Source organism: Embiotoca jacksoni, unplaced genomic scaffold, assembly GCF_022577435.1.
Source record: "Embiotoca jacksoni isolate LCO1_2020_lvr unplaced genomic scaffold, fEmbJac1.0.p SCAF_2, whole genome shotgun sequence".
Classification (NCBI taxonomy): domain Eukaryota; kingdom Metazoa; phylum Chordata; class Actinopteri; family Embiotocidae; genus Embiotoca; species Embiotoca jacksoni.
Genome location: NW_027185340.1, coordinates 6521883 through 6547555, shown reverse-complemented (window position 1 = coordinate 6547555; position 25673 = coordinate 6521883). Strand labels below are relative to the sequence as shown.

Genomic DNA, 25673 nt, shown 5'->3' with positions numbered 1-25673 from the left:
ACATGATTCAGAACTGATCCTTGTTTTAAAATGATATGACTGAGAATTTTTTTTTTTTTTTTTTTCATTTAATACATCCAGCAGTAGGATTGTTTACAACGGTGCATTTTTTTTTCTCTTGAAAAAGGGTATTTACATGAATTTAGGAAACACTTTGCAATATGAGCAAATAGTGAAAAACCACACAAATATTAATTGCTATAAGAAGCACCCATAATCAGGTGTTTTCATGGACCAAATTGTGGTGGAAATTTTCACCAGAAACATTTTAATGTCAACATCTGTGTGTGGTACATTGGTGACATTTTCTCTGATATTTGTCACAGGAAACGGGCGTTTTGAGATTTATTGAAATTCTTGTTGCAATATTAATAAACTACTTAACAAACCCCCAACATATCATATCTAACAAATTACATCTGTCAGTATATCTTTCACATTTTTAATACATCAGACAGAAGTTTCCAAAAAGTCAAAGTTTATAAGCAGAGGGAGAAACAGCTTCATGTGTTAAACTCATTTAGATAACATCTCTCATCACTAAATCCACATGAGAAAAATCCTGTTTTTCAGTACACCCCCTTTTGTTATTTCTGTTGTCCTTTTTTATTTATTAAGACAATATTAAATGATGGTCGTTGTGGCAGGAAACTCTGATCCATGGGGTCAAAAACAAACATGTTAGAGACTTTGCTCAGTGTCATTCTTATAACAGTCAACAAATCCTAAAGAAACTAAAACCAACATTCCAGTGGTAATTTTCTTCACCACTGCAGGGAAACAGTTATTGGAAAGAAAGCCGGTGTTGTAGTCTCTGTATATCCTCTAACATGTCAATGCAAATGGTGTTGCGCCCCATACACTTACAGACTGTGAGGTGGGTGTTGCGGTGAGGCAAGGTCGCTGTTCAGAAATTTGAGAGTAGGTTCAAAGTCTCATTTGTGTGGCTTCATCTGCTTTTTTGGTGGTTTCTCAGTTGTGATTACTTAGATCCATTACTGAGGAAGACGTATTGACACAATAAAATGCGTCACAAGACCTGAATGAATTCATAAACATTTAAAACATTTCCGTGGTTTGGTGCCATTACTTTTAGAAAGCCAAGCTAATTGATTTTGTGAGCTAAACAATATGATAAACAACATCCGTAATGATGTCTTGCTTTCAATCCTCAACATCCAGTGATAAGCACAGTCATTACTGATTTGCTCTTTTATTTTATTTTCTTATTATACTCAGTTTGATGCCAGAAGGAGCTAAATATTCAGAATAATTTCCAAATAATGTTCATTTCATTTTCAGATCTTTAACCATGAACTTGCAAACTGTATTGACATACATTATAAATGTGCAAGATAAAAATACTCTGCATGCACTGAGACTGACAAGCTTAGAGATTTAATGCTTGATTTCAGCACTGGATCTGAATTTATTTTGGAGAAGAATGGAGCAGTAAGGACATTGCTGCCATCCTGTGACTTACGTATGTTATAGCGCATGTCTCAGAGTACTGTAGACTGTGTTAAGTGCAGGCCTTTGACCTATACTGCTCTTTTCCCCCACTGTTAAGGCTCTCAACCTGTACAGCTGCAGTACTTCTTACTTGCCAGAGGAGAGCAGTGTTCACCTGAGAAGAGGTGTCAGAGAAACAGGATATTTTTACCAGGTGGTTTTTTTGCATGTACTCAATATTGCACCCAAGTAATGTTCATTTTAAGAAATGAAACACAATTTGATAACCAACCAAATGCGGTTTGGACAAACTGTTGTAACATTGCACAGAAGACATTAAGTGTAAGATTTGCAACAACATAATCGTTACAACATGCTCTCCTGTGCTGAAACTGGAGCCAGTTCCTACTGATCCCCAGTGCAAGGTTGCTGCAGTCATATGAACTCTGAGACGGTGATGTTCTGCTCATTGTTTTGGAAAACACTGAACTTTTAACAGGTTTAAATGCTGACTTCAGATCAGAGATGTTTTAAGGCGCTCACACTGTTTTTGGGTGAACACATTGTTCAGTGCAGGATTCACTGCCCTTTGAATACTTGGGGGCTTTGAATGAAAAGGAGTTTCTGTCCAGCACCAAAATACAATCATATTTGATATATATTAGATGTGCATTTATTGTAAAATAGATGTGCTGAAGTGCCGCGCATTGCAACACAAATCTATCACTGTCCTTTACTTTCTGACTGTGTAGTGTGCTGCATAAATGTTGGTCTGAACCCACTGCTGGCCACAATAAAAGTGAAAAGTGGAGTCAAATATAAACAGAAAACATATTTTAAATTCTTTTTATTACAATTTGATTATTGAAAAAATGATAAAATACTAAAGATGTATTGATATTTTTTCTATGTGAGATATGCTTAAAATTAAGCATTGCATTTTTAAAGCAAAAAAAAAAACCAACACAGTTATAATTCTCGATTCTACATTAAACATCTGATACATGTTGCTTAATTTTAACTTCAATTATCAATAGAATTAAGCGTTGTAAGAGGCCACAAGTTAGTCTGAGTTGACTTTTTGTTACTCAACTTTCTGTTTCAGAAGTAAAATGAACCGCCACAGAAGTTTCCTGTAGTGTCGCAATCTTATCTGAACCACGTGTTGAACAAAGGCCAAGACACTTGACATTAGACTGTTGACACATTGTGTTATCACGAATCTTGTCCCAAAACTGAGTATGCTACTCATGCAGCAGAATACTGGATCATGTCCATTTCTACACTCCAAAAGTTGTACTGTATATAACTGATATGTTTTCATTTTATGTAGAAGGAACTGCTATTTAAAATCTTACCAAATATTAAGAACCACACATTTTCTTCTTGGCACCTCAGACTAAAACTATTTCTGACATTATTACACTCCAGTCAGCACGCATGGATCTAACTGGGAGGCGTTAGTTAGTACACTAAAAAAAACCTTCACAGCACTTCTGAACTGGTCATTGACAGTCTCATCCACCTCCTGAAGGAAACTTCTGGCGAGCTACCGCTAAATTAAAGCATCAGTTAAGGGCTGTGACATTCACAACGATAATCTATGGCAGATATGTTTCATCACATACGGCTCAAGAGGATATCCTTTGTGCAGTTTCACTCACTGTGCACAGGATATGCAGAATACTGATTGGTATCAAATACTTGGAAAAATCTGCCATTGTGTCACAGTCCACCCACCACCCATCAATTTTGTTTTTAATTTTCATCGTCATAAAAAAATAGTTAAAAACTCATCTGAAAACAAAATATCCCAATATGTACAAGATCAGAGTGTAAAGACATTATAGGTGACTTTTCCTTGGTATTGAGCCCCATTGTTTTCTATGAATAGCAACGGCAAAATACCAGGCCTGTTGTCTGTCAGCGATGGGTGTGATCAGGTTGTCTGAAGTCCAGTGAGTCAGGCACACAAGGCCGGGCCATGAGGAAGTTAAACAGCTTCCTCTGTCTCGCCACCGGACTTGTTTTGAATGAAGGAAGGTTGCAGTCAACAAGAAAAATAATTAAATATTCTTTTACACATATTGTATTTGTATTGTGCAGCATTTAACTATCTGCACAATCCTTTATGTTCCCCATGCTCAACATATTTGTCACACCACAGTTAGCTTTTTACATTGGAGCCGGAAAGAACATGAACGTGTTGAGCACCAATTTGACTGTTATTTCTGAGAAGGCTTTGATAAGAAAAATAAAAAGCGCAGGTATGTGTTAATGCATACCATTATGTGCCATGATAGTGCACATCCTGCAGCTGAAAATGCTTCAAGAAGCGCCCACAAGGGCGGGAGTGATTTAAAGGTGTGAAAACCGCTCTGAGTGTTGGTGCACAAAACTTAGTTGTGATCAGCAACCCTGGATTCAAATATAGTGAGTAGTACTATTAGGCTCATAATTTACATTGACATTATTCTTTTTTACTTTAACAGAGAGAAACATTTCGTAAGAATGGCGTCATTTAGACACCTGCCATCACTACTGATCAATTGATGGCGATAAAAGCGAACGCATTAAACCCTTCAAAAGAAATATTTTAAATACGTTTTTTTCTTTTCTGAAAGTCATTGTGAGCTCAAAACATCAAGACAAAGATATCTTTGGAGAAAAAGAAGGTTCCTCATTTTGTTGTCACGAATGTCTGTAGTGTGAGGGGAAATTGAGTTTGTATTGTACAAGGGAATGTGTGATGTAATTGTGAAATTAGAAAATTTGGCATTAGTAAAACTTAAAAGTGTCTTCACATGAACCAGATCAAGCAAGGTGTAAACCCCCACACACACAAATAAACCTCTGGATAGGGTGATCTCTATAAATGAAGCTACATCCTCCCATGGGTAAACACGTGGCACACCATGCTGTCTGAAACGTTGATTTTACCCTCCTGAAATATGTCACATATGTTTCAAACTTAAACACACTAATGCCAAAAGGAAATGACTTACAACAGTGCAGTGTCACAAGATGTTGTTTTTTGGAAGCAGAAAGGAGGTGTTTCAGTAGATGGTTTACCAAAAGTGAGAGAATCTCACACACACACACACACACACACACACACACACACACACACACACACACACACACACACACACACACACACACACACACACACACACACACACACACACACACACACAGAGAAAGAGAGAGAGCTACAACAGGATATTTTGTCACTATGGTTACTGTTCTTGATCTCTGTATGTCATGCTGTTTTCAACCAGGACAGTGTGACTGCAGTGCTGTCGGAGCTCTTCCACTTGTGATCAACTCTAGAAAAAAATACAATTTCACATCCTTTGGATCAACGTGCCTTTAGTAAATCTGAAGAGCAGCATATTTCCTCTGAGGTAAGTTTCTTTTCCTAACTGAATGTTCTTTGAGGGTAACTGTGAATCATTATATGTGGGTCCTTTGATTTGTAACAACAGGGAAAATGCTTCAGTTGACAGTGTAGTTTGTAATGGATTTATGTTGAGAAAATATGCTGTATTCCAGAGTCAGATAACTACTACATGCAATTGTTTTTAAATGATGGCTGGGCATTTTTGAGTGGCATATTATGACACCTCTAGCAATTATATCTGCTCCTGTTTACACATGATATAGGCTACAGGATTTTGAAATAACAGAGGTCTTTTATGAGGGAAATTCAGTGCTAAAAATACCAGAGTGAAAGTAATCAATCTCAGTTACTCCATTGTTTGAAGCAAACCACTATAATGAATGTTTTAGTTTTCTTGAAAAAAGTACAATTTATATTCTTGTCATAAAACACAGAGTGGTTGTCAAATTTTGCAATTCTTGTATATAACAGCTTTGTGAAAGCATTTGAAAAATGTATTTGCCCCAAATACCCCCTTCACTTGTGTTAATGGGCCAGGAAACGTGTCTCTCCGCCGCACCATGTGCACGAGCAGATAGCCGTAGCCAGGGCAGCTTATAATTTTGGCTCAAACAATATGTCTTTCCAACTGCCACGCACTCGATGGCAGAGCACTCTGGGGAAGTTGACTTCCTCATATAGTGGAAGGCCGGTGCTGCAGCTGCATTCGGAATCAGGGTAAAGTTATTGTTCGCAGACTTCCTTCATATCACCTTTAAGGCAAACAACATAAAATCACAGCTATGCCCCCCCCCCCCCCCGGTTGAGATTGTTCTTAAAATAAAGTTTAGTTCTTAACAACTAAACTTAAAATGGACTCAAACTCCTGATCATGACATGCTGTTTTATGTCAAACTACAAAATAAGTGATACTGAATAAGTGTTGCCCAGGGATAAATTAAAAAGTATTGGTGCTTTACAGCTTCTGTCTGACACCAGTGCAGATCAAATGTGTCTTGTACCACACTTTTTTTTTTTTTAAAGTTTTGAACTTTACGCTTACCTTTTGTTTTGGAGATTGCAAATGCTTGATTGTGAAAACCTTGGCTGGTAAAAAGTGAGGCAAAGGTGAGTGGAGAGTTTGGTCTCAAGAAGAACCACAAGATGGCAGCACACACCACAGAAACCAAATCTATTTGAGTTTCAGAATTTCCCCAACTGAGTAATGATGATACGTCAGCTGGGGGTTTACCTGCTTGAAAAACACATTAGTTCATTTGTTTGGTTAACTAAGGATATAGCAAGTGAAATTATAATTAACTTTTCAAAACGGCTTACAAAATGAAAGCAATAAAACCCCCTTTTTTTTTTAACTTCCTTTTATATAATTTATTAAAATCTTCAACGTACACATGGATACAGTAAAAGACGAACACTCTTTAGGAAATGTCTCAACATTACATTACAGCTGTCTGGGAAGGAGTAATGAGAAATACTGCAACTTATCTTAACTTCCTTTTTGAAAGCAAGTTCTTAGATTTGTAAACTTACAGGTGTTCTTGTGCCAGGGTTGTACAAAACAGAAGAGTTTCATTTCAACACAGATACAGGCTCTGAGTTTCAGTAAAGAAAAGGGGAAAAAAAAGAAAATAGAAAAGAATAGAAAAGACAAGAAAAGACAAGAAAAGACAAGAAAAGAAAAGAAAAGAAAAGAAAAGAAAAGAAAAGAAAAGAAAAGAAAAGAAGTTCTGCTAAATTCTCATTCTAATTTTCTTTTTGCAGTTTCTGGTTCCCAAAATATCAAGATGGGTTCTACCAGTGAGCCTGTGACCTTCACCATGTCACCCGCAAACAATAATTCTAATGAGACGACCTGTGACACCCTGTACGCTCATCGGGACTATGCCAGAGTCCTTATGCCTCTTTTCTATTGCATCGTGTTCTTCGTGGGGCTGTTCGGTAACGGCCTCGCCCTGCACGTCATCCGTCCCAATCGGAAGAAGATGAACTCCACCACCCTCTACTCACTCAACCTGGTCATTTCTGACATCTTCTTCACCCTTTCTCTGCCTGCGAGGATTACCTACTATGCGCTGGGCTTCCACTGGCCTCTGGGCGAGGTGCCGTGTAAGATCTCCGGACTCATCTTCTACATCAACACGTACGCAGGGGTCAACTTCATGACCTGCCTCAGTGTGGACCGATTCATCGCCGTGGTCCTGCCTCTGCGCTTTGCCCACCTCAGGAAGGTCAGTAACGTGCGCTACATTTGTGTCGGCGTGTGGCTGCTGGTCCTGGCTCAGACGCTGCCCCTCCTCGCCATGCCTATGACCAACGCGGAACCTGACGGCTTCATCACCTGCATGGAATACCCCAACTTCGAAAAGCTCGACTATATTGAAACCACACTGATCGGAGCTGTGTTCCTGGGTTTTGTCATCCCTGTGGTCACCATCCTGGTGTGTTATTCTGTCTTGTGCTCCAAACTCCACCTAACAGCCAAGGCCAACCATTTGACTGAAAAGTCCGGCCGGAGCCGCAAGGCCATCGGCGTGATCTGCTGCGTGTCCCTGGTCTTTGTTTTCTGTTACAGCCCCTATCACATCGACATCCTGCAGTACATGATCCGCAAGCTGGTGGCGAGCCCCAACTGCACCGATCTCACAGCCTTTCAGGTGTCGTTGCACATCACCGTGTGTCTCATGAACCTCAACTGCTGCCTGGATCCGTTCATCTACTTCTTTGCCTGCAAGGGCTACAAAAGGAAACTCAAGAAGCTGCTGAAGCTGCAGGTCAGCATGTCCTTCTCCAGCGCAGTGAGGACGTCACCCGAGGGCTCCTCCAAGGACTTCATCGACGGCAACAAGATCCAGCTCACCAGTACGACTCAGGGAACAACCAATGAGAGGCACACAGAAAGGAGACCACCCCAGCACGTGTGAACGAAAGAACTGCAAACGATGGGAGTCAGGAGAGTGTCTCAAATAAACTGGTCTTAACCCTGAAAGCCACACCATCATAGACGCCAAGCAGCTACTCAGAATCTGGATCTGTTGGAGTTCAGCTGATTCTCTTCCACAAATAAAGATATTTAAAGATGAATAACAGAGGGGCAGAATTTTAACTTGGAAGAACCAGCATTTCTTGTGTTTACATATTTTCTTATTGGTTTTAGTAAATGTTTCAGGAGAGCCACAGAAAGAAAGATGAATACTTGGTTTTAAGTCTGCTTGTCCCCTGACTAAGTGTTAATGAGGTAAGCACACAGCAGAGCCTGAAAGTTTTGTACATGAATTCAAATTCTTACAAGTACTCACTGACTTGAAAAAAACTGCCCAGCGACCTCTCGTGTGATCCCGCCCTCACCGTTTCAAGAACTGAAATGTTTAATCACACAAACTCAGGAAATTTCAGGAAAACTGATGAAGTGGACGACTATTATTTGATCTGTCTATCAAATGAATGAACATAATTTGGTTGGATATATTTGTCTGATTTAACATTCATTTTCTTTTGTTGGGACAGTGATGCAATTTTATTCAAAGACTTGTAGATAGAGCCGTTTCAATTTAGACAGTTATAACAACAAATATGCTGAGTACAATCTTTATCACGTGAATTGGTCCAGTCTGGATGCTTTGACATGATAATGATTCTGTTTGTGAGGCAGCAAGCAACCAATTGTTTTGTATTTCGTGTGGTATTTTATTTAATTTTTTTATGCTGTGCGTGATCAACATATTTTCACATACAACACATCACTTGACCACAATTCTGAAAGTAATATTAAAGCAATAACAATAATTATGAGGTAAAAAAAAGCTAAAATTGTTGTTACATGCATGCCGAATGAAAACTGCAGCGGAACTGTGACCGTTTGCAGCGTTTCTGTTGGTGCGCTCTGTTTTATCGCCACACAAGAACCTCTGACAGAGATGAGATGGCGAAGGGTTGTAGAGGTGATTAGAAAAGTGGGGGTCATCAAAAACATCAAGTACATATTTTCTAAAGCTCCATGTGATTGTAGATACCTTTGAATCGATGTGCCTCTTACTCTGCTTCTCAGCACCTCTGATTATCTCGCTCAACTGCGGTCACAAAGGTTTAGTTCGAAAACTGTTCAGCTTTGACAGATAAAGAATTTCCTTCTTGCATTCCTTCTTTAGCATGAACACCACTTCGAACATACAGCCAGTGTCTTAAAGGCCGACCCTCAGTCTCAAGAAGAACAAGGAGTTCTGCAATTGCAATGGACATTCATGGACACCATTGAGACATCAGAACTGTGTACAGCTGGTCGCACCAAATAAAGTATTTTCTGTTTATTGCCCTTTGTATGAAAAATAATTGATGAATAAAAAGGAATAATGGCATTTATAATTGAAAGCGCCCTCACTATACTTTTAGTGCTTAAAACTTTTGCACAGTACTGTTCATCATTCAGTCATATCGTAAATAAATGAAAGTATTCTCCAACATTTAAGTCAATGTTTTATGTCAGCTTCTCACCAGAGCCTAATGACAACACTGTGTTTATAGTATATGGGTAAGCCGAGTCACTTTATAACTTTCTGGTCTATGTTCACATTTAACAGTATTTCAACTTTATTTCAAAACACTAATACATCATGACTTAACATGATCAATCATTAACACTTCCCTGTCAACTGGCTGTTTCCCTAACTCTCTGAAGGAGGCAAGAGTGAACCCTCTCCTGAAGAAACCCACCCTCAACCCGTCTGAAGTAAATAACTACAGACCTGTCTCTCTTCTTCCCTTTCTTTCCAAAACTTTGGAGCGAGCTATTTTCAATCAACTCTCCTCCTATCTCCACCATAATAACCTTCTTGACCCTCACCAGTCTGGTTTCAAGGCAGGCCACTCCACAGAGACTGCCCTCCTCGCTGTCTATGAGCAACTTCACACTGCTAGAGCAGCCTCTCTCTCCTCTGTCCTGATCCTTCTAGACCTTTCTGCTGCATTTGACACAGTGAACCACCAGGTCCTTATTTCCTCCCTTCAGGACCTCGGTGTCTCAGGCTCTGCTCTCTCCCTTTTCTCATCCTACTTCAACGACCGCACTTACCAGGTAACCTGGAGAGGATCCGTGTCTGAACCTTGTCCCCTCACTACTGGTGTCCCTCAAAGCTCCGTCCTGGGTCCCCTCCTCTTCTCTCTGTACACCAACTCTCTCGGCTCTGTCATTCACTCTCATGGCTTTTCCTACCACAGCTACACTGACGACACCCAACTGATCCTCTCTTTTCCCCGTTCTGAAACACAGGTAGCAGCACGAATCTCTGCCCGTCTGAGGGACATCTCTCAGTGGATGTCCTCACACCACCTGAAAATTAACCTCGACAAGACTGAACTGCTCTTCCTTCCAGCAAAAGACTCTCCCACCTGACTACTACCTTGGACAACTCTGTGTTATCCCCGACCCTGACTGCGAGGAACCTCGGCGTGACACTCGACAGTCAACTCTCTCTTACTGCCAACATCACTGCAACAACACGTTCCTGTAGATACATGCTGCACAACATCAGGAGAGTACGTCCTCTTCTCACTCAGAAGGCGGCGCAGGTTCTGGTCCAGGTTCTGGTCCAGGTTCTGGTCCAGGCTCTGGTCATCTCACACCTAGACTACTGTAACTCCCTCCTGGCAGGTCTACCTGTTAGTGCCTTCCGACCTCTGCAGCTCATCCAGAATGCCGCAGCTCGACTGGTCTTTGACCTCCTAAATTCACTCCCACTACTCCGCTCCTCCTCCTCCTCCTCCTCTTCATCCTCCGCTCCCTTCACTGGTTACCAGTAGCTGCCCGCATCCGTTTCCAAACATTGGTACTTGCGTACCGTGCTGCGAACAGATCGGGTCCAGTCTACATCCAGGACATGGTCCAACCTTACACCCCAGCCCGTTCACTCCGCTCTGCATCTGCCAATCGGCTGGTCGCTCCCTCGCTGCGAGCTAAACACTCTACAAAATCACGACTGTTTGCTGTCTTGGCTCCTAAATGGTGGAATAAGCTCCCCAACAACATCAGTACAGCGGAAACTCTGTACATCTTCCGCTGCAAACTAAAAACACACCTCTTCCGACTTTACCTTGAATAGTAGAACTTTAGTAGCGCTTAAAATGGCACTTACTGATAGCATTTTGTAGTTTGGCTATCTTGAAGAAAATTGTACTTTCTTAATTGTTGCTGTTCTGAATTTGTACCCTCATGGTTGAAATGCACTTATTGTAAGTCGCTTTGGATAAAAGCGTCAGCTAAATGAAATGTCATGTAACACCAAAGTCCTTGAATCTGTTGACAATGCTAAAAAGGAAAAACTTATGAGTAATTATTGTGTGATATTTTGTAGGTTGTGGAGTGTTAACAAGCATTTTCCAGATGTTATCAGTACCAAAGAAAATCAAATGTATCTATATATATATATATATATATATTCATTTTAGGCCTCTCTCTTCATCAGGTTAGGTCTATGTGAATGATTAAGCCTATTTGATTAATATTGTCACACAGATATTGTTCACAGTCCGACATTGATGTTTACATTACAGCAGAAAGTAGAGTCAGTAGTGTCGATGCCTGATCGACTGTATGTTCATAGAGCTGAGTGTAGTTTCACACAAAAAAAGAGGAACTGTGAAAGGTCAATATTAGTGAACCAAGCAGGGCCGTTTAAAAAATTTTCTTTTTAAAGAACAGAAAATAATCTGAAGACAATGTTAAATAAACAAAGTGAGTGAACAGGCTGGGGGTGAAAAAAAAAAAAAAAAAACGTAGAGAAAAGCTGATCAACCAGATTTCAAAAAGCAGAGACGGAAGATTGGGTGATGAACAGGCATGACAACGGACACAAATTAAAACAGACTGAGAAACAGGGCGCAGACACAGGGATAATGTATACAGCTGGGCTGATGGGGAACTGAGAGCAGACCTGCGTGGCAGGGAGAGACAGACAGACTGAGGACCTCTGGTGGGCGCAGGGAGTAACACAGGGATTAACAAGAAGACAGACACAGGTGACCACAGGTAGGTAGAGGGAGGAACATCAAGAAAAAACAAAACAAAAGGTAAAACGGACATACTGAACCCCTGACAATATTTATTAGCATTTTAAACTCTTCATACGCTTTATTTTAGTTTTACTTGAAACACATTTCACACATATTATTGCCAACTGCTTATTCACACCTTTTTTTCATCTACAATCTGATCATCTTTGGGACAAAGAAAGACGAAAAGACAGAGAGGACAATGAAGAGGTGACAAAAGAGAGACAGAGAGGACAATAAAGAGGTGACAAAAGAGAGACAGAGAGACAAAGAGACAAATCGACAAATAAAAAGATGATTGAGATATGAATTTATGCTTTTCTATTCCATAAATGTGATTTACCCATTAGGAATATCCATTCATCTTTCAGGATCACAGGAGGGCTGTTATAGAGAGAAATTTCAAAACGTTCACAAATGTTTATTACATGATCTACTCATGGAGAAATGTGATTTTGTGCAGAACAAATGCAGTTTTGTGTTGAAGTCTGTTCCCCCATTGAAATGTGCTTACAAGTCTTCCCAGAGCATCCTTTCAACAAGATCATTTTGCACCACTGTCTCTCTAAATATGTAAACAGAGTTTGAAAAACCTTACAGCGATTAAGGAATTTTTCACAGATGAAAATGATCAAATGTTTGTAGTATATTTATTTCTTAGCCAATATCAAGGAATACATTATTCTAACAATTATCATTAATGTACACAGACTGATAGTTTTGCAGTATTTCTTTTCTGCCTCTAGAGGACAGTGTGAAACAGGTAATACGGTGAAAAGAGCTTTTCACAGATAATCCACTTGAAATGTTGACCAGCACAATAAAAGAGGATCTATTCGTCTTTATAATGAATATTTTCATTTGACTTTTAAATGTTAAGATTTGCAGCATATGTATGGAGTATAAATTATATAATTGAAGAGAGGGGATTAAAAAAAAAAAATCATTTGACGCTGTATAGATATCTAAATAGTAAGTGTAATATAATGTTTATCATAAAGCATATATCATAGAGTGGAACACTTACTGAGGCAGCCACATGACAAGTATCAAAGAGAGGAAAATATCACACAGACTGTTGTCATAACAACATATTGTAATGAACACAAAGTACCATCTGGTATGAGATTTTTTAGACACATCAAGAGGACAAGCCGATAGATAATTATTTCCCAGGAATAAGAATTAGACTAAATGAGCAGCTTTCATATAAGAACTGTGCAATAAAAATCATGCACGAGCGTGTGAGTTTTGAATCAGAGCTGAGAAATCAACATTGTCAAATATATGGCAACAGATTATGGAGGTCAAATCAAACACAAATAAAACGAGTTTTAAGCCGTGGGAAAGTACGCTGTCAGTTTCAAAATCTGTAACAGGAATGGAAAGAGGGCGATCAGGGGAAGAAGTTTTGATTGCACAATGTTCTTTAAAGCCAAATGTCCTAATTCACAAGTTGTTACCAGCTCTCACACACACACACACACACACACACACACACACACACACACACACACACACACATTAATCACACACATTAATCTGTATTCAATCCGGGTCCAGACTGACCTTGAGCGTTTCACCTGAGGTATGCGCTTTGCATCCATTAAGTCGATGTGGTGTAAAACCATCTCACAGCATCAGCGTGAAGTGTCTATTACCACCGTCTTATTTCCTGTTTATATGGCAACTGCCTCAACATCCTGTTTTTAATTACTTCTCTCCAGCAGCAGATGCTTCTCACAGCAACCTGCTGTGGATTACTCCCCTGAGAACTAATGTGCTGTGACAGACCCCACTTTTCCAATCAATAACTCGCCCTAAATCTGCCATCTCTCTGCCTGCCAAACACACTCCCACTTCTAATGGCACATCATTTTCTTTAAGGGGGTGTAATTGCAGACTGTGGAACGCTGTAGCCCTTTGTGTTCCAACTACGTAGATACTGTAAAGGAATCTAAAGTACAAAAATGCCTCACACAGGAAGTGATGGGGGCTTTACACTTCTCAGGCTCGCCACCGTTTCCATCACATTTTGAAAGAGCAGTCACTTCCCCGTTTTTTAGGCTGTCAGAGCAGAGGCTTCAGATAAATCGTCATGAAGTCCCTTTCACTTCATGAACCTGTTGGTGTAAGATGTTTGTCTGATTTCCGTGGTAAGTGCAGACTTTTACTGTCCAGGCGAAGCTACCTGATCTGTTATATGTTTAACTCGGGGAGGAGGGAGTAAAGCTGGCAGATGTGTTTTATAGCTATTTGCTGTACGTGTGTTTGACCTCTAAATGATTTAAATTACCTATTTGTTTTATTCGGCAGCTTTAAAGTCATTATTTTCCCCCCCTTTATTTTAAAAGGTATCCAATGATTAACATCACAATGGAGACAGTACAGTAAAAAAAAAAAGAAAAAAAAAGTGAATGCTGACATTTTAAACACTGAAGTCACATGATTTCTTATCAGGATACAGAATCAGTTTCTCTTTGATAAAAATACCTCACTTCCACATTTATTTTACTCTACCCATAGTGTACAGTTATTGCGTACGTTTGCTTTTGTTTTATTTGTTTGCTTGTTTGTGCCTTCTTTTTTTAATATTGGAAAGGCACAACGAGACAGACGTGCTGTTTGTCTTCCTCTGTGTTTTTCACACTGCAGCTGCACAGTTTTTAAAAATAAGTATTCAAATTATCAAGCGGCAGGTTCTGCAAACTGTAAAATACAGATAGGTCCATATTTAGAAGCAGCCGCTGGCCATTTCAACCACAATGTTTCAGCCCGAAACCTGATTGGTAAATATTTTCTGCCAAACACAGAGCCTTTGACTGTGCTGCGAGGAAAATCACAGTTTCAAACATTTTTCTTATGTTTCTTTTTTGCTGTTTTAGATTTCACTCATGAAGACCAATGAAGGATTATTTACACATGATGTTCATACGTAAGTTACATTATCTGTTGCGCCTCATGACATCGGACATCTGACAAATTACATCCGTTAAAACTGCGAGTAAAGAATTCGTCTTTAACTTTTCTGTGAAGGATTGTACGTTTCTGAGCTTCATGGAGTTGATCCGCTTTCAAAGAGACACAAATGGATCCCAAAATACCTTTTTTCTTAATATGGTCACGCTAAAAGCACAAGAGTTTTTCGACGTCACTGTTTTTGACACTGACGTCTTATCCTCAAATCATGAAAACATGTGGGATATAGCGACTAAAAAGTTAGAATTAGGGATTTATACTTACAGTTTTCTGTAATTTTCAGTATGGAGGTGGATCTAAACTCATCCAACATGTCGGTGGGCTCTGGTGGGAAGCTGGAGCAGGGGCCGGTGGAGTACCGCATTTCGGGCCTGATTTTCTACAGCGTGGTCTTCATCATAGGAGTCACTGTTAATCTCATTGCTTTATGGGTGTTTGCCCTGACCACCAAGAAGAGGAACTCCGTCACTGTCTACATGATAAACGTGGCGGCGGTCGACCTCACCTTCATCCTGCTGCTTCCTTTCAGGATGGTTTACCACCACCAGGACTACTGGCCCTTTGGAGATCTTTTCTGCCGCATCAGCGCGGCTCTCACCATCTTCTACCCCTGCATGGCTCTGTGGCTGTTCGCTCTGATCAGCGCCGACCGCTACATGGCCATCGTCCAGCCAAAGCACAGCAAGGAGCTGAGGAACGTGCCAAAGGCGGTGGTGGCCAATATAGGGGTGTGGGTCATGACTCTGGGAAGCACCGTACCGCTGCTCTTCTCTGATGAAGACCCCGATCGCATCTCCAACTTCACCACCTGCATCAAGATGCAGGACATCATCTACATGCGCCGTGACAACGCCGTCAACTTTGTGCGACTCGTCTTCTTCTTCCTGGTTCCTATATGCATAATGATCGGCTGCTATGTCGTCATTGTGGACAATCTGATCCACGGCCGCACCTCTAAGCTCAAACCTAAAGTGAAGCAGAAGTCCATCCGGATCATCGTCACGCTGATCATCCAGGTGTTGGTGTGTTTCGTGCCTTTTCATGTGTGCTTGGTGCTCCGTTTGCTGGGGGACGGCAATGATGGCGGGTTCAGCACGTGGGCCGTCTTCACCACGTTCCTGATGAACCTCAGCACGGTCTTGGACATCATTCTGTACTACATCGTCTCCAAGCAGTTTCAGGACAGAGTGATCAGCGTGATTCTGTACAGGAACTATCTCCGGAGTGTGAGACGAAAGAGCCGGCACACACACACCGGCAGCACCAGATCAATGAGCAACCTGACCAGCGCAATGATATGAAACCCCCCCCAAACCGCCACTTCGCGCACCACACTGATACTGTGAAACACTGAATGCATCGCCTTGTACATAGTTCATTATCGGTAGGATCAAAACTTGCAATTAATTTTCAAGGTGTTTTTTTTTTTTCACACTCACAGTATGGGAGTGCTGCTGTTGTGGCAAAAAAACATCTGTGTTCGGAACTGATTGACTCACCCATGAGACTTGAAATGTTTTCTGTGCATCTTTGCTCTGCTAGACAAAGCACGGGTGTGTGTGGGGCTCAGGTGCGATACGTGCAGGTGAGAAATAAGGCTTGCGCTCATTTAAAACACAGCCGACGGTATCTCACAAACACTGAAACTCTTGTCAGCCTTCTCGCTCTGTCAGCTGAGAACTATAAAGTAAAGGGCCCGACAGCCTGCGCGGTGGGGAAACCGACAGGAAACAAGGGTGGCTTATTTTGTTTGGTCGCAGCATTTCACTTTTAACTCTGCCTGTGCAGCCCCGCGCTTCCGCAGAGGCGAAGTGTGCAAATATAATAATAGCAGTGTTGCATGAAGCCATGCAGCTGTAGAGTTTTAAGCCCAAACACTTGATACAGGACATAATTCCAACACACACACACACACACACACACACACACACACACCACAACCGTCCCAGAGGTTGTTGTACATTTGTTGACCAGGTGATGGCAGCATGGCACAGCTAGAGCAACATCCACCTGCCAGAGCACGGCCACGCACTGCTTTCTTTACTTTTTGTAAAGTGGATCTTGCACGATTTCTATTGCTCCGCTTCAAGCTTCTTTATACTTTCTTGGTTTCCGTATTTTCAGTCCTTTCAGCCGGCTTGTTGCAGTTTTTTTTAATTTTCTGTCAAATAATTCGTCCACCTCAACAACACACAGAAGTTGTTAACAACAGTCGTACCAGCTTCCTCAACCAGGAATCAGTCTAAAGTGTGTTTATGGTGCAATGTGAATGGTATTGATTGGATGTTAAATGATTCAGTCGCTTGGAGTGCATTTACTGTAACATGCGCATGAGATGTCAGGGAGGCTATTTTCGAGATTCAGAGCAACCTTAAAGCTTAAAAGAGAAAACCTTTTTTTTTCTGTGCGGCGGTGCTTCAATGTCAGGTCTCTGCTGCGGGTACAAGCGCCACAATGCAATTTATTCTCAATTTATTCCTCAAACGACAGACAAGAAATGAGTTAGAACTGAATGTGTGACAGTTGTGTCTCTGTGCAGAAGAGGCTTTAAATGAAGGAAGGAAAAAAAAAAATAAAAACAACAGTCATGTTTGAAAGTGATGCTTTTGATAGGTGTCCTGCACCAACATCATCCAAGCTAGGAATTGATCTGGTGCCGCCAATTGTTAAAGTAATTGAGTTATTGTGTCTGTCACTGCATCACAATCTTAAGTGCATTAGTCAGTGAGTCAGTGTAGCTAGGTAACTGTGTAGTGTCTCTTTCAATTAGACAGACAAGGCACCCGCTGGTGTAACCACATGTACCGCAGCGATTCTCAGAACAGGTATTTTATGGGTGATCAGTTGCAAAAACAACAAAATAAACTGCATTATAGTGAGAATTTCCTTCAAAAGATGTTCATTTTTGCTCACTTGTAATAAATTGAAGTCAGCTCATGCCCACTTAACATCCACACTGTGTTAATGTAACCCAGTGGTAAAAGCATAAAGTGTAATGAGTGTTTGGCTGACCTGTACAGTGTTCACAGGTGAAGAGGTGGCCACTCTGTATGATATAAAGGGGATAGATTTACACTGCGCTAAATAACAGGAGGCAGACTACAAGATTTCCATCTCACACGGAATTCTGGGAACTGCAGTCCATCACATGGTGATAGGTTTATTGGCCGCTGGACTGCATGTGGATTTATAACCGAGAGGTCAGAGGTCAAATGAAACATCAGAGGGTCGTCTATCTGTCCCACCTGTTAGACATCAAAGAAAACCCAGCCCCACTGCTCACAGCAACTGGCATTTAAAACAATTAAGTTTCCTGTCAAGTCCCTGTGATGAATTATCCGGAAGCTTTACCCGCTGTAATTCTAAATCTTCCCAACAAGTGCCTTTGTTGTAGAGAAATTAATGAAAACAAGATTGTCTTTCATAGGAGCTGATCTAACAGCGCGACAGCCAGCTGCTCTTCTTTGGGAATAAAAACAGTCAGCACTAAACACAGCTCGCACCAAATACTTTTTTTTCCACCACTCGTGTGGAAAACAAATCAGGCGGCGGGCGCAGTGGCCATCTGTTTTGTTATTTGATATGTGTGAATACATGTTGTAATGACTTTGTTTGTGAATCACTCTGCGCGGCAGAACACACGAGAGCTCTCGAAGTGCTGGAGTGTTCAAAGCTAATCATATAATTGGACACAATAGTCGATGACAAATGGAGACGCTTGGAGCCAGCCAGCTGGGGAAGTGAATATGTAATCATTGTAAAATCATATCATTTTTGCATATTTGAAGACAGCTTAATAGAGTTTGCGTGTCAGCACGCCATCAAATGATGATCAGAGACAGCGTTGCTGTATTTGTTTTCCAAATCGTGGCGCGATCATGATTAAAAGTGTTTCTCAAGAGTTTGTGTCCTAAATGTTCATTTGCGTTACATTATTTTAAGGAATGCTGAAGACAATTTGGAGCAAATGAATAAAAAAAAGAAAAAGAGACTGATACAGAAGTAAACAGCCTACGGCAGCGAACCAGGGGTGCTTCTGGTCCAGGAGGTCCTGCTCCAGTTGCCAAAGGATTTATATGGAAACATAGCAGAGAAACTTATCTAATTTAACAGACACAAATTACAGTTGAACAAAAATGTGCGTCCACACATTGTAACACCTGACCGCTATGTGTTGCAACGGAGAGTAAAACAAGTTAGCAAACAGTACTGACACCCTTTCGCCGCCACCCCGGCGTGTTCTCGTTATCTGTTGGCATCAGAGATACGCACCATGACTACCCACATTAAAGAAGGAGGTCATGTGACGGAGAAGGAAGACGCTGCCTTCGATATTAACGTGGTGAATTTGGGTCTGGCAGCACCATCTCATAAAATTTTTAATATTCTGAAAGCTCATGAGTTGTGATCTGTTTGCCGACATTTTCAAAAATGGCTGAGGCCACATAAGTTGATTTTTCATTGGGTGGTAAGCTAATATATTCTAATTTAATGCTTATGGAGTTTTTCTCTGTACTTTGATTACACGAGGAAAATGTTGATTTTCCCAAACGCCTAATCATTTCCGTCTGTCGTTACACCTTTATGTGTCCTGCATTATTTTACCCACCTGCTAGCTTGCTGAATTTGTTAGCCTCCGTGGCTTCTAGACGCCGACATAAACGCCTTTTGGATAATGTGAAAGAATATTCCTTCCTCGTCTGTATCATCAGGTCTGAAGGCAAAATATCTCCAAACTAAACTCCTCTCTCAGATCGGCTGCCTGCCTGCAAGTCCTGCTGCTTGTATCATGAGAGTTGTGCACTATGACGTCACGTTAAAGCATCTGTGTTACTTTAAAATAAAAAAAAAAACAGAGCGTACGTTTCCCTCTTACAGCGGTCTATCTTAACAATTCAAATACAAGACAAGCAGCTATTAAAAAGATATTTTTAGCCATTTCTAAAATCCTTTGTTTTTTAAGTTAAAAAATAAATAAAATTGGAAACTGTTGCAAATTTGGTTTGCTGCCCGTGCGCGTTGTTTGGATGCGGAATATTGGCCAGCGAGAATTTCACCTTTTCGTGACATTTATTTGTAATTTATTTAATGTGTAAAGTCTGGTGTTCGTGCCCGTGACAAGGCAGCAAAGAGCAATTCGGATTTCTTTTAAGTAAGTTAAGTAACTTCATTTTAATGTAAAGTATTTAACTTAACATATGCAAAGAAACATAAGGAATGTGACTTTGAATCCAAACTGGAATCTCTTCTTAACTCTGACGGGCTCGTTGGCACCTCAAACAGCAATACTGGTCGGCACCCTGGGATGAGAACAGTTTGGCCACTTCAAGTAACAGTTGTACGAATGCAAACTTCCAAACCAACCTAAAACATTGACTGATAAATTGTATGGAAAAAAATATGATAACCACTGTGTTAAATAATGTCCCCTTTCAATTGAAACGAACAGCACAAACTGGATACGCCGCAGTTTGGTTTGAAGCACTGTTCTCTACACTTTTACTATACCATTAGTCTTCATATTGTTCCCATTAGAGAGCACAAGGACATGAAAGAGAGCCTATAATGTTATATAGATACTGTACACATCCAGCCTCAGCTGGGCCTCCTAGTCTACTGTACGGCATTAGCAGCAAGCAGCTGCCTGCATTTACATCATTTAGCGTTTCTCTCAGGGCACTTAAACACACTGAACCTCTCCCATGGTAAACTTTACAATAGGATGTTGAAGGATACTTCTGGACTGCTGTAGGAAATGAGAGGCACATGTGCGTGGATGTAGCGGTGCAACAGTGGGTTCCCCCCTGTGATGCTGAGCTTAAGGGCTGCACAATGAGACTAATGGATTCCTTTTGCGGACAAAACTAGGTTAAGCACATGGGCTATTGTTTTTATCTGTGGTAGATGGTACAATGATATCTTATGGACAGTAGAAACTGTGTGAGGTATTCCTTTCGTACGCATATTTAGCAAGGATTGCCTTTCAGAGGTAATCTTTTCCTCTGGCAACCGCAATCTACTTCGACATTGTCTTTTGTCTCCATTAAAAGGAGATAATCTACTGCAAGAGTTCCAAATGCTGCTAAACTGACTGCAATTGACCCTGTATTTAGCAGAGAACAGCAGAGGAAATGTATGGCCTTGATTGCAGCTGTGTGTCTATTTTAGCAGATTGTTGTATTGCTGATTCACACACACACACGCACACACACACACGCACACGCACACACACACACACACAGCCAGCCACCATTAGCACGTATGAATAATGTAAGGCCTTCATCTCTCATTTTTTTTTTTTGTTGCCAACTCTGTGCTCAGCTAAGTGCCTGTATGGAAACCTTGGCCTCCTCCTTGTCAGGTTCTCAATAGATCGGTTTAAGATTTATTTTGAGTCTGGAAAGCAGCATGTGCTCGACAGCGTTTCTGCTCATTGCATGTGGGAATATCTTCAATTGTATCATGCGAAGTGGAATAGGTGCTCCGGTGGGGACTGTGTCATGTTGGGTTAATATTTAATCCGGTCTCACTTTAGTTTCCTCCCGATCCACGGCATTTTGGGGAGCAGAATGAGAAAGCAACATTACGAGACGGATGAGGAGACGTGAATAAAGACGTGGCCTCACTCGGGATTTAGTGTTGTAAAAAGCTCGTGAAGACGCCGTCAATGAGATTCCACTTGTGTGTCTCTCTTTTGCTCGGCAGAGGCCGAGGCCACAGTGCAGGCGCTCCCTTGAACAGCGAGCCGTATTATGGCAGCTAATGCTAATGCACTTATTTCAGCCCATGTGCATCTAAAGAGGGCTGACTGACAAATTTTATGTACAAGCACGTATAGAGAGGAATAGTTGTGTGTGTGTGTGTGTGTGTGTGTGTGTGTCTGTGCAAAAGAGAAACAGAATGAGAGAAGAAGAGCGAGAGAGGCCTTTCACTTCCTCTGTGTGCACATCACGTCTCCACTCCCTGAGCTCAATTACAGGATTGATACTCAGAGAGGAAACTTCATCATGTCGTACAGATGTCTTCACTGGGAGAAAAGAGGGAGACGATGCATGTTGTCATTTAACGTGACATGGTCTGCGTTCATTCAAAACAAACAAAATGAGAAACAGTTGGACGATAGATTTCATTATAGGTTAATAATAAATATAGAGCACCGGCGGAGAGTGGAAACTCACGGAAGGAAGACCGGAGTCGACTTACTGATGGGAGAATGAACCGGAGGGATGGAGAATTTAACAATTCTGCTGAGTGAATTAATCTAAAACAATAACTTTTAAACAATAATACTCTTTCAGTGAGCCATTCAGCTCCATCATAGTAAACATTTTTTTATAACCCAGACAGCTCTATAAAGTGCTTTAGGCATCATTGGGCACAACCGTCATTAGTCAGTGCCTGCGTGTAAATCTGAATAAAACCACAGTGCCAGTGATGCTGCGCAGACAGCAGACGAGCCCGTATCCATTCTACACTGTTTCGTTTCAAACGTGACACAAGCGGAGAACACACTCCACAACAATGGCCGTGTTTTGCTTTAATTTGATTAGGTTTTGTCTCAGCAAATGCCAAGTCCTGTTTTGCCTCAAGAACATATCTCTTAATCACGTTCCATCCAGGCTGTGTCTTTCATCTAAATCTCACAGCCGTGGCTCACACCCAACTGTATTTCGCTGAAAGGTAGAAAAAAAAAGGAAAAAAAAAAAAAGGAGCGCACACACACACACACACACACACACACACACACACACACACACACACACGCCAGCACGCACGCATCCAACAAGGGGGAATACGATGACAAAAGCCTAGCTCTCATCTCTGTCATATAAAGTGATGTTTTGTGTTTAGCTGTGTGCAATAGAGGTGTGTGCGTGTGTGCGTGCGTGTAAGTGTGTGTGTGTGTGTGTGTGTGTGTGTGTGTGTGTGTGTGTGCGTGCGTGTAAGTGTGTGCGTGTGTGTGTCTGCAGGGCTCAGATCCATGTTGTTTGGTTTGCTTCTCCATTAAGAGAGCTGTAAAGGAGAGGGAACAGATGGCTGCTGGCCCGCTCTGTCCTGCATCCTCTCACAACTGCCACACTTCCTGTGCGTCCATTAATCTTCTCTCACTAGTCCTGCAGCACAACTTTATTAAAACAACTCAGGAGAGAGCGAACAACAAGCCCGCACAGCTGTCAGGAGCAAAAGACAGAACCATTCGTCCACAGAAGAACGGCCTCGGATTCCGAGACGCATCTGTAAAACAGCTCAAGTAGAAGCTGGTTGGCTTTTTGAGGCGGGCTCGGCAAAGCGCTCGCTGTAGCAGAGGCACAATAAATGCTCATTAGAAAGCAGCTGGAACTGCCGTTGCTGCAGAGTTCATAGGCGCAGTTTGTCAAACTTAAACATGTGAGCTCCCTGCCTACTGTATTCCTCCCGCTCCAGAAGCTTGTGGGAAACGCTGCGTAATAGTAAAGTTTGACCTGAGTAATGGCTTTGACTGCGGAGGATCCCATAAACACTAAATCTACTATTAGTCTGCCTGTTAAACATCCTGCTGGACTTCTTAATGCGATTATACATACCGGTTGGATTAAAAAAAAAAAAACTGTTAGAGGAAAATCCGACGCGATGCCATAATGACACGAGGCCGAAAATTTGTTGCCCTGCCTGATTGGTTCTCACGGGAGGAAATATGTTTAGGCGGCCGGTGCAAATTTACATGTCAAGCTCTGCCCTGACAAACACTCTGAGAACGTAACTCCATTTGGTCGAGCGCTCTGTGTCCATAACAGTCAGTGGGTAAATTGAAAAATCAATTCCAATTTAAATTATTGGAATAAAGAACTCCAGGAGCCCAGGATAAAAAAAAATAAATAAATAAAAGAAGACCTTCTTCTTCTAGATCCCCTTTAATTGGAAAGTCATTTCTTCAGGGTATTCTAATGGTTCTGAGGGAAGATTGCAAAATAAAGTTGATGAGCTGGGTGGCGGCGGCGGCGGCGACGGCGGGTTAATAGCGTGTGCTTGTGTTTGTGTGTGTTCTACTGACCCTGTGTGTTTTCTTTGCTCTGCAACGCAACACTCAGTCTTCCCCTCCCTCATGACAGAGGCACCAAATGAAGACTAATCCAGTGGGCTCACACGCACTCAGACACACACTCCCTCACGCCTGTGGTCACTCGGCTCATCCATCTGCTATCTGGGGGGAGTGTCGGGGGGGGGGGGGGGGGGGGTGGCTCTTGGGTCAAACTAAATTAACCATCCCTCGCTCACAATTGTAAAAATGTAATTGACTTAATATAACCAACCCTGGCGATTTGGATGCTCTGGCTGGGAGTAATTTTGCAAAAGCTTGCAGATGCCACTTCAGATTGCGAAGCAGCTTCAAAGTCGAATGTTGCGTTGATGCATCAGGGCGTGTGAGTTGCTGCTTCAAAATTCTAAAGTATCTGCAGGATTATTGTGAGAGCAATGTCGGAAACTTCTATAGAAACATTTATTTTGTTGGCATTTATCCTTTAATTATTTACCCCTCCCCCCCCCCCCCACACACACACACACTTTTTACATTTACCGAGATAACAGGCAAACAATTGAACGATAGTTTTAAACATTGCCTTCAAAATCTTCTTGTTTCTTGGTATGAATGAGATGAAGAGGCTACAATCAGTTCTTTCTATCAACAGTGGATCGCGTGGTCGCTGGTACGTCTACCGGCTTTCAGTAATGAACCCACGCAGAGCTGTCGTCCATCTCATGCACACACTGCAGTTCTACTCACTTCGACTGAGCTAGCATCTTTCATTCATGGTTTACTGGGGGTTTCCCCGCCTGCAACCTCGCTGGTTTGGTTCAGTCTCGCAGCTCTGTAAGGGGCATCCTCACTTAGAAGTGGGGGCGACCAAAAGAACGGAGCTAAAAGAGAGTAAATATTGGACGTGTTTGGTGGAAAGACAAACAACCTTGAATCACTGCTAGTGTAGCTGTTAAAAGTTCCCCATGTCAATCTAAAAAGTGATAATATGTCAATGTTTTTGCCAAATCAATCAATCAAACAGCTCTTTTGAAGCCTCGCGTTCGTTATTTTGGCCGTCGCCATTTTGCGATGGCGGAGCCCGAAGTGACGAAGCAACGGGTGGATCTGACTCGGTCTCCGAGGACACTACGCCCCACCCATCTGGCGCGGAAACCTGACTACGCCACAGTCCTGTCAATCAAATGGATACGCACGCTTTTTGAGGCCTAATATCTAAATAATGATGGGATTATTTTTTGATGGACCGCCTGAAAACGAATAAGAAGGAGTGACTTCAGCGGATAACACTTTTATGACCTGCGGAGAAAACGTATTGACTTTGTATATCATGAGACAAGTTGAATTTGAGCCCTTGTGACCAGAGCCTTTTTGCGGCCGGCCCCTGGTGGCCCTTGGTGGTATTGCACTTTAAGGCACTTCTGCCTCATTTTCCAGACCCTGACCCTACGTCCACTTTTATAGAGAGCCTATGGTTTTTGCCTGTGCACGAAACTTTGCCTGTAGCCGCAATTAAAAGGCAGACTGGAGTGATGTGTCTTTCTCCTTAAAGTCTTTCTGCAGTGATTAAATGCTGGTCAGAATTATATATAGATTATTAAATGTCCATCAGGGCATTAGATAACCTATATAGAAGTTAGTGCAAAGACCCTTATCACCTTCATCATTCCAGCTGTTAAACCATTATCACTTCAACTGGCATGTCACCTCCACCTCCCTCCACAGGGATGAATTGTGCCTGTATAAAAAAGAAAAAAAAATGTAATTGTCTATTATATCAAA

At 41.6% G+C, this 25673-nt stretch overlaps 2 protein-coding genes across 2 annotated transcripts; both read left to right on the top strand.

The window, feature by feature from the left end:
• Positions 1–4709: 4709 nt before the first annotated feature.
• Positions 4710–9310, top strand: gpr183a (G protein-coupled receptor 183a). The gene is made up of 2 exons (XM_069154273.1): positions 4710–4859; positions 6617–9310. Exon 2 carries the CDS (start codon positions 6640–6642, stop codon positions 7774–7776), a length of 1137 nt encoding a protein of 378 aa, XP_069010374.1. The 5' UTR covers positions 4710–4859; positions 6617–6639; the 3' UTR covers positions 7777–9310.
• A 4624-nt stretch (positions 9311–13934) lies between these two features.
• gpr18 (G protein-coupled receptor 18) lies at positions 13935–18770 on the top strand. The gene is made up of 3 exons (XM_069154271.1): positions 13935–14052; positions 14782–14831; positions 15159–18770. Exons 2-3 carry the CDS (start codon positions 14791–14793, stop codon positions 16174–16176), a joined length of 1059 nt encoding a protein of 352 aa, XP_069010372.1. The 5' UTR covers positions 13935–14052; positions 14782–14790; the 3' UTR covers positions 16177–18770.
• The last annotated feature ends 6903 nt before the right edge of the window (positions 18771–25673 follow it).